The 15475-nt window shown below is 47.4% G+C and overlaps 1 protein-coding gene across 1 annotated transcript; it reads right to left on the bottom strand.

Moving 5' to 3' along the window:
- Positions 1 to 3199: 3199 nt before the first annotated feature.
- Positions 3200 to 14564, bottom strand: PSMD7 (proteasome 26S subunit, non-ATPase 7). Its single transcript, XM_040329550.1, has 7 exons — positions 14410 to 14564; positions 10732 to 10823; positions 7996 to 8088; positions 6694 to 6791; positions 6532 to 6612; positions 5259 to 5350; positions 3200 to 3944 (listed from the first exon to the last, which is right to left on the bottom strand). Exons 1-7 carry the CDS (start codon positions 14481 to 14483, stop codon positions 3503 to 3505), a joined length of 972 nt encoding a protein of 323 aa, XP_040185484.1. The 5' UTR covers positions 14484 to 14564; the 3' UTR covers positions 3200 to 3502.
- Between the last annotated feature and the right edge of the window lie 911 nt (positions 14565 to 15475).

Genomic DNA, 15475 nt, shown 5'->3' with positions numbered 1-15475 from the left:
GGTCCCAACACTGAACCTTGGGGTACACCGCTGATAACCTTGGACCATTCAGAGTAAGAATCATTAACCACGACTCTCTGAATTCTGTCTTTCAGCCAGTTTTCTATCCATTTACAAACTGATATTTCCAATCCTGTAGACCTTACCTTACACTTGTCATTGTTGTCTACAGTCAGCAGTACCGGCAATTTAAAGTGTGATTCTTGGCTGACCCCCAGTGGTCAGAAAGTGAATAGCAACAAACCACAAGCTGTAGTGTACAGCCTCAAAGGAAGACTAAAGATAATTATTATGTTTTTTAAATAACAAACATGTTATACTTACCTCCACTGTGCAGCTCGTTTTGCACAGAGTGGTCCCGAACCTGGTCTTCTGGGGTCCCTCGGGGGCCTTTCTCAGCCCCTCCCCGCAAGAACTCAACACCTTCGTGCTAGCGAGCTCACATAGGGGTTAGTTCTTGCGGGCGCGCTCCAGTGATACAGCCAGAGGCGATAGCCGCTCACTGTGTCACTCGGGCCCCGACGCGTGGCATCATTGGATGTGATGGACAGCAGCGTGAGCCAATGGCTGCGCTGCTTTCAATTAACCAATGAATGAGCCAAGAAGCCGGCACATTCACGGCGCAGGACTTTCGAGGGGGTCAGGTAAGTAAACGGGGCGGCTCGCTAATCCACAGATGTTTTTTCACCTTAATGCATAGAATGCATTAAGGTGAAAAAACTTTTACAACCCATTTAAAGAGATATGCTGGAAGAAGTAGATCAGATTGGAAAACACGTGTTCGCAAATTACATTTTGAAATTGAAAGAAATTATTGCAAATGGGAAAGTACAGGAACCGTCCCTAAAATAAAAATGAAGAAGGTAATGGGATTTCTATCCAATGGGGACACAGGTAGCTACAAAAAATAAATAAAAAAATCAGTAGTTTGGGCAAATATTACAGCCACTGGGGTGAAAGAGGTATCAACCTATGGGCAGCACGGTGGCCAAGTGGTTAGCACTTCCGCCTGGCAGCACTGTGGAGTCATGGGTTTGAATCCCAACGACAGTAAAACCTTGGTTTGAGAGCGTTTTGCATGACGAGCAAAATTTTGTAATACATTTTGCTATAAGAGTAGCGTCAAGTGACAGCTGAGTAGAAGAGAGGCGCCTCTAAGGATGCTTTCACATTGGGCAGCGGAGGTGCGGTGACGGTATAGCCACGCTATTTTTAGCGCCGCTATACCGTCGTATTTACCGCGATATTCGGGCACTAGCGGTGAGGTTTTAACCCCCGCTAGCGGCCGAAAAAGGGTTAATACCGCCCGCATTGCGGGCGGTATTACCGCGATTTCCCATTGATTTCAATCAAAATTTTAATTTTTTTTCTGCAGGAGAAATCTTAATGCAGACTTCTGGGGAAAAACCAGTGAGCCAATCACACAAGCAGGAAATTACATTTCTGGGGGGCGCTCTGTCTGCCATCTGTGTACAGAGCGCCTCCAGGTGACCATATTGCATTTTACAGAAAATTACAGCTCTGCAGATTGAAAACAAAGGTCATTTTGATTAAGATCTAATTATTATAGGACTTGTGTCACTGAATTTAAAGATATGAATTTGAAGGATTATACCGACTTGAAAGCGGAGGTCCCACGAAAAAATAAAAATAAAAAAAAAATTTAAAGTCAGCAGCTACAAATACTGCAGCTGCTGACTTTTAAATAAATGGACACTTACCTGCCCAGCGCGCCCGCGATGTTGTCAGCAGAAGACGAGCAATCAATGCCAAACCAGGGGGAGGCAACCGGTGGCCCTCCAGCTGTTGCAGAACTACAAGTCCCATCATGCCTCAGGGAGTAATTGTAACTGCCAGCCTCATGGGAAATGTAGTTCCACAACAGCTGGAGGGCCCCCAGGTTACCTATCCCTGCCCTAAACTGCTTTAAGACCCCTTTCACACCCTGAGGGCGTATTGCAGGCGCTATAGCGTTAAAAAGAGTGCCTGCAATCCGCCCTTAAAAAGCTGCTCCATTGTGGAAGCCCAAGGGGCTTTCACACTGGAGCATTGCGCCAGCAGAGCGTTAAAAAAAAAAATAAAGTCCCGCTAGCCGCATCTTTGGAGTGGTGTGTTTACCGCGCCTGCCCATTGAAATCAATGGGACAGCGCTGCTAAACCGCCCGCAATGCGCTGCTTCAGTTTTAAACGCAATTAAAACACGCGGGCAGTTTTAACCCTTTCTCGGCCACTAGCGGGAGCTAAAAAGCGTCTCGCTAGCAGCCCGAAATGCTCCTTAAATCCGTCCATATCGTCGGCGGTAAAAATAAGTTTTTACCGCCGACGCTATTGACAGCTCAGTGTGAAAGGGGTTTAAATCTCCGATTCTGTAACTGAAAGCTATGTAAAGTTAGGTACAGTGGGGTAGATTCAGGTAGGGGCGCGCAACACTGCGGCAGCGTAATGTATGACATTTACGTTACGCTGCCGCAAGTTTTATGGGCAAGTGCTTGATTCACAAAGCACTTGCCTATAGTTGCGGCGGCGTAGCGTAAAAGGTGCCGGCGTAAGCGTGCGTAATTCAAATGATCCCGTAGAGGGGGCGTGGATCATTTAAATTAACCTAAAATTTCCCGACGTGCATTGCGGTAATTGACGTCGCAAGGACGTCATTGGTATCGACGTGAACGTAAATGGCGTCCAGCACCATTCACGGACGACTTACGTAAACGGCGTAAAAGTTTCAAATCGCGACAGGAACGACGTCCATACTTAACATTGGCTGCGCCTCCTAATAGCAGGAGCAGCCTTACGACGAAAACAACGTACGCAAACGACGAAAAAAGACTACCGCCGGGCGCACGTACGTTCGTGAATCGGCGGAAGTATGTAATTTGCAAACTCTACGCTGACATCTATGGGAGCGCCACCTCGCGGCCAGCGTCAGAATGCACCCTAAGATACGACGGCGTAAGAGACTTATGCCAGTCGTATCTTAGGCTAAAGTCGGCGTATCTAGCTTTCTGAATACAGAAAGTAGATACGCCGGCGCTACTTAGCAATTACGCGGCGTATCTATGGATACGCCGGCGTAATTGCTCTCTGAATCTACCCCCAGTGCTTTTACATTGTAAAAACATTTCTAAAATGGCCGCTCCGAAATCAGGATCAAGTATTCTAGCAAAAATCTGGACGCTGACAGACTATTCATTTTTTTTTTTTATTATTTGCCATTTTTATTTTCCCACAAAAAACATAGAATTATCCTTTAAGTTCAGCTTTTGAAAAAAATCTTTAACGAAGGCAGCGACGCTAAACAACTTCCAGGTGTGCGCTGTCAGGGAGGATGGCCAGAGAATGGAACTACATAACTGACCCCGACATGCAAGGCTTGCAGAAGAGAGGTCGGTTTGTGACTCTTCTATAGTATAAATAGGAATGCCTGGTCAGCAATCATATGTTTCTTTATTACATGATCCAGCCACCAGCAAACATACAAATAAAAACTACAAACGAGACGCCATCATTTCTTCTCCTTCTCCTTCTTTTCCTCTTTCTTGGAGGAGTCGGCTTTTTCTTTCTCCTTGTCGTCTTTCCTTTCTTTCTTGCTCTCTTCTTTCTCCTGCCCCTCCTTCTTCTCGGCGTCTCTGTTGGCGATCTTATTGTTGATGAGATTGTGAAGGGCGACTACCGAGCGGATGAGGGAGGCCAGGTAGACCACCAGCATCTGATCATTAGTCTTTAGGTAGAAGGCCTTGACGAACTCCTGCAGGTTGACGTCGGGGAGAAGGTTGAAGACGTCCTGCAGTTGGTAGATGATCTGGTGGTTGATGGGCAGTTTGCCTGTGGAAACTTTCTCAAGGTAACTCCTGATGTCCAACAGTTTGGAGTTGAGTCCTTTCAGCCCATGTACCTGATTGGTGATACGCTGCGACAAGGTCCCCACTGTAGTGTCTTTGATGTCTCTGCAAGGTTAATAAACAAGAAGCTAAAAAAAAACATGCACAGACCTAAAATGTATCGCAGGAACAAAAATTGTGCATCTTACTAGTCTTTTTTTACTTTTCATTTATTTTTACCTGGTGATTTTTACCTGCCAGGATGGGTTGGCGAGGGCACACCACTGCAGGCTGGCACAAAAGTGGTAACCTCAGGCAGAGCATCGCAAGCTGCTGTGCCGGGTCTGTTTCTAGTGCAGATACCAGAGGGCCCTCCTCCCACATGATGTCATCTATTAGCGCCTTGGATTACTGAAGAGGAGAGCCAGAAAAGAGCGGCACCAACGATGGGCTCGGGCATGTTCGCATCGAACCCATCACAGCACACTGCCAATCATAGGCAGTGAGGCATTTCCCAACAGGCAGCTGCACATACACACTCTGCCTATGATTGGCGGTGTGTAGTGCCGGGTTAAGTCTGAACACGGCCGAGCCTATTCTTAAACTGGCACAATACACTCCGGGCATGAGCTCAGGCACCTTCAGACAAGAGCCCAGGCCACCTGAGCTGTCCTGCTTAAAAGCTGCCCCAAGTCGGCTGTACCCCCGGACGGAGGTTTGATGGAGGCCTGGTTGCCACCTTTCTCTAGAGGCGGAGCTGGTTGGGTCCTCGGTGGCCGCCCCCTGGTGGGGGGGGGCACCATGGAGCATATGCATTTGACCTATAGCTTGGGTCGGGTTCCTAATCAGGATCACTTAGGGGGATACCCGCTTTTGTTTGTAATGTGGACTTGTATGCCTCCCCCCTTCCCCAATCCTCCTACCCATACCCCTTCGCTTTCCCTGTTGTAAGCAGACAAGTTGATGCATCTATGTTATGTTATGTTATATTCCATGTATCAAAATAAAGTATTATTTATAAAAAAGCTGTCCTAGGTGACAGAGGTATTCCACCACCCCGCAGCTGCACATACGCAAAGGGCATGCTGCGGAGCAGGGAAAGCCCTTGCCGGCCTGCCATTCACAGGTCAACGAGGGAAGGACGACAGCGCAATCTACCAGACATCTGCCTGTGGTCGACCTGTAGATTGCCATTGACAAGTTACTAACGCCAGTTTGTGGTGATCAGACACAATTTAGTTCTGTGATAGAAACATATTATCCCTAAAGAAATCTCTAGTTTAGTGTGGTCAGTATTCTTTTATCTAGTACACCTAAACAATCATTAGAAAAAATTAGTTTTTTTAAGGTGGTGTATATTAGTAAATTAGCTGCTGTCAGAACAGATATTTACGAACAATACCAAAAAAGGGCAAAAAAAGGGGAAGATTAAGAAATTACCGTAACAAGTGCTCCACCCCAACCTCTTCAGCCTCCTCAGCGCCGATCTCACTGGTCACATGTTCAAAGGTCTTGGAGGTTGGAGTTCCATCCTGAAGAGGCAAAATACATATCATTAGACGTTAATCAATTCCACTCAATACTGCACTGGATTATAAAGATGCTAAAGTGGTTCTATGCATTAAAGGGGTTGTAAAGGCAGAAGGTTTATCATCTTATTGCATTTAGATAAAAAGCCTTCTGTGTGCAGCAGCCTCCCAATACTTACCTGAGCCCCATCCCTCTGTCCACGAGTGTCTCAGCCATCCCAGATTCTCCTCCTTGAGAAAGGGGGCGGGGCTTGGTGTCTGAATGAATACACAAAGCTGTGACTCAGCTCGGGTGCGCCCATAGCAAGCGGCTTGCTGTGGGGGCACTAAACAGGAGGGAGGGGTCAGGATTAAAGAGGGACCCGAGAATAGGAGGATCCGGGCTGCTCTGTGCAAATCCACTGCAGAGCAGGTAAGTGTGACATGTTTGTGAATTTTATATCTCCCCCCCCCCCCCCCCCCCCCCCCGCTTATTCTTGATCTGGAGCTGTAGCTTTCTCCCCCCCCCCACGGTAGATTGAGAGCAGCGGGAGTCATTGATTACCACTCCTGTTAATTAAATTCTATGACGAGGGAGTGGGCGAGCAGGGCCGAGCCCCGTTGTCTGTGTCAATAGATGCCGACAGGGCGGCTGGGGAGCGAGCCAGCATGAGTTCCCTCATAGAAAGACACTTTCTATTGTGGGCGAGAGGGGGAGGAGCAAGTGCACTGGCAGGGGACCTGAGAAGAAGAGAATCGGGGCTACTCTGTGCAAAACCATTACACAGAGCCGGTAAGTATGACGTTTGTTATTCACATATTTGGGCATTCTGGTTCCCCTTTAGTAGTACGGGGCCCCGGGGCTCTGCATGAGACCCTGGTCTCTGTGCTGGGAGCGCGCTGTGCGGTGTGCTCCCAGCAAAAAGGTAGATACACAAATATGCAACCCCACGGAAAGCAGCTCAGTCCAGTGGGGCCACATATTTGTATTAAAGCTGTGCACGCTCATAGCTGTAGGTAAAGCTGCCTACATTGCATAAAAAAGCCCAGAGATCCAATGAGGGCATCATTGGGTCTGAAATTAAGTATGTAAGGAAAACAGAAAGATTGTAATTAACATGTTGAAGGGGGAAATAAGAGACCAGGAAAAATATAAACAGACTAAACTTCAGCTCTTAAAATAAAATCAATCATGTTAAACTTACATCATGAACTTCCTCCACAGAGATGTACGCCTCGGTGGGAAGGCCCAGATCTTTAGGCTTCACATCAATGATGACAAGAACCTGGAATAGACACAGACAAGGTCATGTGAACATGAAGGTCTGATTGTGTGTAGAAGGGTGCACTGCGGTGGAAATACTTACAGAATTTGGACAGTATCTCTTCATCAGCTCGTTGATTGCAATGTCATTTTTGTGCAGTTTGGGTCCGGTGTGATACCAACCGACTATCCTCTCCCGGGCTACAAAGGAAAAAAAAATGAAATGATATCAGGTACAAGTCCAGTATGTGGAGTGCCGACTGTCACAGCTAAACCCCAAGCAGATATAAACATTAAAGGGGCTGTAAACCCTTGAGGTTTACATTCTATGCATTAAGGTAAAAAACCTCCTGTGATGCAGCTGCCCCCCAGTGCTCCCCTTTTACTTACCTGAACTCGGTCTTTCCAGCAACGGGGGATGAGCACACCAGCTCCAGCCGGTGTCTCAGGTCCTGATTGAACAGATTGACAAGAGCACAGCCATTGGCTCCCGCTGCTGTCAATCAAATCCAACAACGCAGGAGTCGGGAGGGGCCGAGTTCTGGTGTCTGTGTCAATGGACGCAGCACGACATGGAAGTGTGCCCCCCAATGGTGCACTTGAAGAGGAGGAGCCAGGAGCTGAGGGACCCTAGAAGGAGGAGGATCGGGTCACTCTGTGCAAAACCAAATGCACAGAGAAAGCAAGGACGACAGTTTTTTTTTTTTCAAAACAAACCTTTACACATGCTTTAAAGCCGGGTACACATATGTGCGGCTGTGGTTTCTGGGGTCTAGTGTTGTTCTCTATCGGTTCAGGGGCGTATCGGATGCAAATTTTTGCCTGAATTTGCATCTGAATTAAACCCAAAAAACTTACAGGACCCCTTTGAAAACCACACCATCCCATAAAGACCAAAATGTAATGAATACGGGGGGGGGGCCTTCCTGCCTGACAAGTCACCATCAATTTGATAGATAAGAACAAAAGATGATCAGGACAGCCGCACACACATGTTCCGTTGCTGTGATTTGTAGTGCCCGTTTCCAGTTTTTTACATTAAAGTTACGTTGGATTGGAGTGCGGCTGTCCTGATCATCTTTTGTTCTTATTTGCCATGTGCATTGCTAGCACCCTCAGTTCCTGAGAAGAAGATTGCACCCAACAAGACCTGCCTGGAGCGGCAATTTCTGTCCCTATCAATCTGATAGAGCAAGGCCAGGTACCAGAGACTGGAAGTTACGGTTGTGACGCAAGAAGGGGCTGATTTTTGTAGAAGGGGTGCAAATCTTCCAGTCTCTCTCTCTCTCTCTCTCCCTGCTCTTTCATTGTCATGCTGAGCTCTCCCATTCGCTGAATGTCCCGGCGAGCCAGCGGCCTGAATTTCAGTTTAAACAAAATTGCAGGAAACAGACGACTGACTCACCATTGACTTTCTTAAACATTCCGTACATATTCTCCAGATAGTCGTGGTCAAGAAACCAAACCGAATCATCTTTGTCATCTTCATCAAATGGAACTGTGAGAAGGATTTTGTAATTAGACAACAAAAACTATAAGAAAACTTGAAAGCAAAATTCCAAAAAGAGGAAAAAAAACAAAAAAAACAAACAAGGGTTTAGCATTAGCTGGAAAGGGAGGAACCAACATGGGAAAGGAATAGCTCTGGCACTTTTTGCTATAATAAATATCCCCAAAAAATATATATAAAAAAAAAAAAAAAAAATTCCTCAGTTTAGGCCGATACGTATTCTACATATTTTTTTCGTAAAAAAAAAAAAACGCTTATTGATTGGTTTGCGCAAAAGTTATAGCATTTACAAAATAGGTGATAGTTTTATGGCATTTTTATTAATATTTTTTTTTTTTAACTAGTAATGGCGGCGATCTGCGATTTTTTCCGTGACTGCGACATTATGGCGGTCACATCGGACACTTGACACATTTTTGGGACCATTGTCATTTTCACAGCGAAAACGGAGCTTCAGACCGGGTCGCGTCGCCACGGCTGGGCTCTTAAAGGCGAAGTACAGGTACGTGCCTGTGCCCAGCCATGCCATTCTGCCGACGTATATCGGCGTTAGGCGGTCCTTAAGTGGTTTATAGTCGCAAGTAGAAATTGAATAGGTTACTAAAGTCACAAATTCTCGCACGACAGGAAAAAAAAAAAAAAAAAATTCCGTGCTTGCCCGATAGAATAATATTGGATGAAATTTCTAAACAAAGGGGCCGGTTTACTGTCCTTCAGACTTCAGGAGGGCCAGATCATGGCCAGTTTTTTTCTGGCATCACTGTGACGGGAGTCCCTTTTGGGCATAGGATGACTGAGAACGGATATCTCAGATTACATGAGATGGGACATTAATAAGTCATGTATTGCAGGAGATCTTGGAATATTACAAGTTGTTCCTTATGACCAGGTCAATAGACTGTTTAGATGTTAATTGAGTCGGGCTCCTAAGACCTTCCATTGTGCGATGCTAATACCGTTTTGTGTCTATTGTACTAATTAAGTCTGTAAAGGTCAGATGTCTAACTTTGAGGTGTTAATTGAGTCTGGCTTCTGAAAGACCTTTCATTGTGGATGCTAATGACACTGTATGGTGTCAAAATACTATTGATGATAGATGTGATGTGAATAGCAGGTGAGATTCATAACGTCTGACTTCTCAGATGTAGTAATTAGGTCATGTTAATTATGTCAGTCCGGTGCCGAAAAGTCTGTGGGATGTGTATTGGAGACTCGTTAGCCCCCCCCCCCCCCATTGTGTGATGTGTGGGTGGAGTGTGTCTTTGTCCCTGTGCTTACTGAAGCATGCTTGTAACTGTATAAAAACCTGAGAGCTAACCATTAAAGGATTCATTCATTCATTTCGGAACCAGTAACAGAGCTGTCTGTCATTATTTCTGGGGAAAATCCAATGGGTCCTGTCTGCTGGATTGTGGAGTGTCGGATAAGCTGTTGTGGTTGGTGGAATGGAAGATCGTAAACGGTGGTGACCGTTACAATCACCACTTTGGTATTTTATGTTAGAGGGAAAGTGCCCCATCGTTGGTATCATAAGGAGGAATAGTGTCCTATTATTAGTGTCACGTGGGAGAAATAGTGCTTTATTGTTGGTGTTCGATGGCAGAATGGTGTCTTGAATCAGTGGAAGGAGAAGTGTCCCAAGGGCCGTATAAAAGTGAGCAAAGGGCCCCCCCTCGGGCCGCAGTTTGGAGACCCCTGCTTTATATTCACGAAAAATTGCATTTGAAAGACCGCTGTGCAAATACTGTGTGACATAAAATTTTGCAACAACCGCCATTTTATTCTTTAGGGTCACTGCTATATATATATATATATATATATATAAAAATATTTGGAGGTTTGAAGTAATTTTGTAGCAAAAAAATACTGATTTGTAAGCAAAAAGTGTCGGAAAAAGGTTTAGCCCAGGTTCACACTGGGTGCGATTTCATTCGATTTGAGATGCGATTTCACATGTGAAATCGCATCTCAAATGCCTCCAATTGTCGGCAATGGCGCCGTCCTAATCGGTGCGACGCCGCATCTGCGGCGCTGCACCGATTTCAAAAAGTAGTTCTTCTACTACTTTTTGCGATTTCGGGCCGCGATTTACATAGACATCTGTGCAGAAACCTGCACAGATGTCTCTTAAATCGCGGCCGAAATCGGGACTGCCGGCGGGAGTGAAATCGTGCGAGTTCAGCTGAACTCGCACGGCTTCACTCCCGCAGCCCAGTGTGAACCAGGGCTGAGTCTTTAAGTGGTTAAACTGACCTCATTTACAGACGGAAGTTCATCACTTTGATCTAAAAGCACTAAATGTTACTTTGTATATAGTTATCTCCTAGCGCTGACAATGTTGTGAGAAACTTGGCAGGCTGCCCGTTTTTTTTTTTTTTTTGACAGTTGTGAGCAGAGATCTCTCCTGCACTGAATCGAGGAAATGCAGGATGAAGATCATAAGGGGGTTTGAATCGAGATCACAATTTATTTAACGATTAATCGTGCAGCTCTAGCTGCTGTGCAACTAAATACCAGAACTATCACATGGGAGGAAAGGGAAAGAGTCACATGATCCCCATGTCTGGGAGTAGCAGGTACAATTGTGGTCTGCATGAGGCTGCTTACTTAAATAGAAGCTGAACTTCTTACCTGCGAAGCTGTTTGAAACATCTAAAATTTTCTTGTGCCAGGACCCGAGGAGAACACCGACCACTCTCTTCTGATTTCCAACCTTTCCGATCCTGTGGAAGAGAAACACAGAGAGGTCCTTAAAGCTCTGCAACGTCCCAGTGAAAAAAAATGGTGTTACATAGAACCACAGGCTACATAATTGCACAGCGCACCACAATGCACGCTGCAATAAGGAAGAGAAAAAAAATATGATAGTAAAAGGTAAACTAACCCTTTAAAGTGGTAATAAAGGCTCAAGGTTTTTTTTCAATCTTCTTTGTGCAGCTCCCCTAATACTTACCTGAGCCCAATTGTGATCCAGCGATATGCACCAGAGCCTCAGCTCTCCAGGTACTCTACTTCCTTACTGGCTGGGACTGCAGTGGGAGCCATTGACTCCTGCTACTGTCAATCAAAGCCAGTGAGCCAATGAGAAGAGAGAGGGGGCAGGGCTGACCCACAGCTCTGTGTGCGAATGGACATGCATTGCAGCGGCTAGGGAGTAAGCCTGCTTGGGTGTCCCTATAGTAAGCTGCTTGCTGTGGGTGCACACAGCAGAAGGAGGGGCCAGGAGCTCTGGCAGGGCCCCCCCCCCCCCAAGAAGAGGGAGATCAGGGCTACTCTGTGCAAAACCATTACACAGAGCAGGTAAGTATGGCAGGTTTGCTATTTAAAAACAAATAGATGTTTAGGGATTCTACGTAATTTCTAGCAAAAAATATCGACTTAAACTTGTAAACAAAAAGTTTAAGGCCCGGTCAGCAAGTGTATCTCCTGACAGGAGAAAAGCGTTCAGAAGAGCTTAGTGTGCATGAGGCCCAACTCTCAGCAAGGCATGGAGGGAAGACCGGCAGTTACTCCTAGGAGCCGAGGAATGAAGGGAAGACCGACAGTTACTAATAGGAGCCGAGGAATGAGGGGGAAGACCGGCAGTTACTCCTAGGAGCCGAGGAATGAAGGGAAGACCGGCAGTTACTCCTAGGAGCCGAGGAATGAGGGGGAAGACCGGCAGTTACTCCTAGGAGCCGAGGAATGAGGGGGAAGACCGGCAGTTACTCCTAGGAGCCGAGGAATGAAGAGAAGACCGGCAGTTACTCCTAGGAGGCGAGGAATGAAGGGAAGACCGGCAGTTACTCCTAAGAGCCGAGGAATGAAGGGAAGACCGGCAGTTACTCCTAGGAGCCGAGGAATGAAGAGAAGACCGGCAGTTACTCCTAGGAGGCGAGGAATGAAGGGAAGACCGGCAGTTACTCCTAAGAGCCGAGGAATGAAGGGAAGACCCACAGTTACTCCTAGGAGCCGAGGAATGAAGGGAAGACCGCCAGTTACTCCTAGGAGCCGAGGGATGAGGGGGAAGACCACCAGTTACTCCTAGGAGCCGAGGAATGAAGGGAAGACCGGCAGTTACTCCTAAGAGCCGAGGAATAAGGGGAAGACCACCAGTTACTCCTAGGAGCCGAGGAATGAAGGGAAGACCGGCAGTTACTCCTAAGAGCCGAGGAATGAAGGGGAAGACCGGCAGTTACTCCTAAGAGCCGAGGAATGAAGGGAAGACCGGCAGTTACTCCTAAGAGCCGAGGAATGAAGGGAAGACCCACAGTTACTCCTAAGAGCCGAGGAATAAGGGGAAGACCACCAGTTACTCCTAAGAGCCGAGGAATGAAGGGAAGACCGGCAGTTACTCCTAAGAGCCGAGGAATGAAGGGGAAGACCGGCAGTTACTCCTAAGAGCCGAGGAATGAAGGGAAGACCGGCAGTTACTCCTAAGAGCCGAGGAATGAAGGGAAGACCGGCAGTTACTCCTAAGAGCCGAGGAATGAAGGGAAGACCGGCAGTTACTCCTAAGAACCGAGGAATGAAGGGAAGACCGGCAGTTACTCCTAGGAGCCGTAGAATGAAGGGAAGACCGGCAGTTACTCCTGGAAGCAGAGGCATGAAGGGAAGACCGCCAGTTACTCCTAGGAGCCGAGGAATGAAGGGAAGACCGACAGTTACTCCTAAGAGCCGAGGAATGAAGGGAAGACCGACAGTTACTCCTAAGAGCCGAGGAATGAAGGGAAGACCGACAGTTACTCCTAAGAGCCGAGGAATGAAGGGAAGACCGACAGTTACTCCTGGAAGCAGAGGCATGAAGGGAAGACCGGCAGTTACTCCTATGAGCCGAGGAATGAAGGGAAAACCGGCAGTTACTCCTAAGAGCCGAGGAATGAAGGGAAGACCGGCAGTTACCCCTAAGAGCCGAGGAATGAAGGGAAGACCGCAAGTTACTCCTGGGAGCAGAGGAATGAGAGGGGGGGGGGGGAGACCGCCAGTTACTCCTGGGAGCAGAGGAATATGGGGGGGGAGACCGCCAGTTACTCCTGGGAGCAGAGGCATGACGGGAAGACTGACAGTTACTCCTTGAAGGAGGCATGATGGGAAGACCGCCAGTTACTCCTTGAAGGAGGCATAATGTGAAGACCGCCAGTTACTCCTTGGAGGAGGCATAATGTGAAGACCGCCAGTTACTCCTTGGAGGAGGCATGATGTGAAGACCGCCAGTTACTCCTTGGAGGAGGCATGATGTGAAGACCGCCAGTTACTCCTGGGAGCAGAGGCATGACGGGAAGACCGACAGTTACTCCTTGAAGGAGGCATGATGTGAAGACCACCAGTTACTCCTGGGAGCAGAGGCATGACGGGAAGACCGACAGTTACTCCTTGAAGGAGGCATGATGTGAAGACCGCCAGTTACTCCTGGGAGCAGAGGCATGACGGGAAGACCGACAGTTACTCCTTGAAGGAGGCATGATGTGAAGACCACCAGTTACTCCAGGGAGCAGAGGCATGACAGGAAGATTGACAGTTACTCCTGGGAGCAGGGGCATAACGGGAAGACCGCCAGTTACTCCAGAGAGCATAGGCATGACAGGAAGATTGACAGCTACTCCTTGGAGGCATGACGGAAAGACCGCCAGTTACTCCAGGGAGCAGAGGCATGACAGGAAGATTGACAGTTACTCCTTGGAGGCATGACTGGAAGACCGACAGTTACTCCTGGGAGTAGAGGCATGACGGGATGGTTGACAGTTACTCCTAGAAGATGCATGATGGGAAGACCGACAGTTACTCCTGGGAGTAGAGGCACGATGGGACTTTTAGTTCTGAAACTGCTGAAGAGCCGCCCCCTTCTGGAATTGCTATTGCTCGCACTTATGTCCTGTGCGTTGAATGACGCGGCGCTAAAATAACGCACATAAAATTGTTAAGTGACACATTGCTGTAACAACGCCGCACAGTGCGTGATTGCACCCTACCCAATTAATAATTTCACGAAGGAAAGGCGGTCACAGAACGCGGCGCAACAAAAATACACTCATCGCGCGTCAACGCGCCTCGGTGTGGTTGCCATGACGCTTGCAGTGTGGCGAGAATCAGGCCTAATGAAGCCCAGTGTATGAATGGGGCCCTGGGGGGGGGCCACACATAGTAAACAAATAAAATAAATCCCGCCCTAGAACCTCCCTCTAATAACTCAGGACTCCACACGGGCCTATCATTGGCCCCTGAGGGCCCTCACACCCTGGGAGCCCCGACACTGGGAAAATCGCCCAGTCACTGTGAGGCCTAGAAGGTTCTTCCCCGGCCCGTGACTCCGCGCTTCCCTCCCACACTCACCTATTGAAATGATCCACCACACTGAGCAACACCAGCGGGTGAACCACCACCCTTTCCACCGCCAGCTCCGGCATCTTCCCCGGCTACAATGACTCAAACACACCGGCCGGAAACTGCACTGCTCCTCGCTTCCCGGCACTTCCGGTGACGGCCACCCCCCACAATGCACCGTGCGCGCACCCGGAAGTGGAGAGGTGTCCTGCGCCGGGCGCCATGTTGGTGGAGGCACTGGGCAGTGACACCCGATAATTAACCAATAGAGAATAAATACGAAATCATTATAATATAAAAGAGTATAAAAGGAACATAATCTCCCTATATAAAGGCTTATTGGACCAAAAAAAAATAAAGCATTAAAGCGGAGGTTCACCCAAAAATCAACTTTCTGCCATTAGATCCAGCATACTGCTGACATCTGCAGTATGCTGTCTTTTTTTTTTTGTACTTATCGTTTTATCAGCCGTTGTTATCCGGCTCCGATCGGGGATTTCTGCGGGGAATAGGCGTTCCTAAGCCAATCGGATTTGATTGACGGGCTGCTAAAGCGCGTCACGCCTTCCGAAATTGCACTCGAGTGTTTACGGCGCCTGCCGTGTAGAGCTGACTGCGCAGGTGCCGTAAACACTCGAGTGTCACTTTGGGTATTTTTGGAAGGCGTGACGCGCTTTAGCAGCCCGTCAATCAACTCCACTTGGCTTAGGATAGCCTATACCCGGAAGGAATCCCCGCTCGGAGCCGGTTAACACGATAAGTACAAAAAAAAAAAAACCAGCATGCTGCAGATGTCAGCAGTATGCTGGATCTAATGGCAGAAAGTTGATTTTTGGGTGAACCCCCGCTTTAACCACTTGAAGCTGGGCATTTTCTGACACGTTTTGTGAAAATCATTTTTTTTTGTTAGAAAATGACTTAGAACTCCCTAGCTCTCTCTCTATATATATATTTTTTTAAAGCAGAGGCCCTAGAGAAAAAAATTGTGGATTTTGCAATTTTTCACTTTCAATCTGTTTATTAAAGTGATACAAAAGGTTCCCTTTTAAAAAAAATTATATTAATAACAAACATG

Source organism: Rana temporaria, chromosome 11 (assembly GCF_905171775.1).
Source record: "Rana temporaria chromosome 11, aRanTem1.1, whole genome shotgun sequence".
Classification (NCBI taxonomy): Eukaryota; Metazoa; Chordata; class Amphibia; order Anura; family Ranidae; genus Rana; species Rana temporaria.
This window is presented reverse-complemented; position numbering and strand designations above follow the sequence as displayed.

Bases quoted from the DNA above. Each gene is read 5' to 3' on its own strand.
- PSMD7 (XM_040329550.1), bottom strand. From the start codon at position 14,483: ATGCCGGAGCTGGCGGTGGAAAGGGTGGTGGTTCACCCGCTGGTGTTG. The intron at 5,351-6,531 runs GTAAGTTTAACA...TTGCCTCTTCAG, and splicing joins CTGTGGAGGAAGTTCATGAT to GATGGAACTCCAACCTCCAA. The intron at 3,945-5,258 runs GTAATTTCTTAA...TTAACCTTGCAG, and splicing joins GGGGTGGAGCACTTGTTACG to AGACATCAAAGACACTACAG.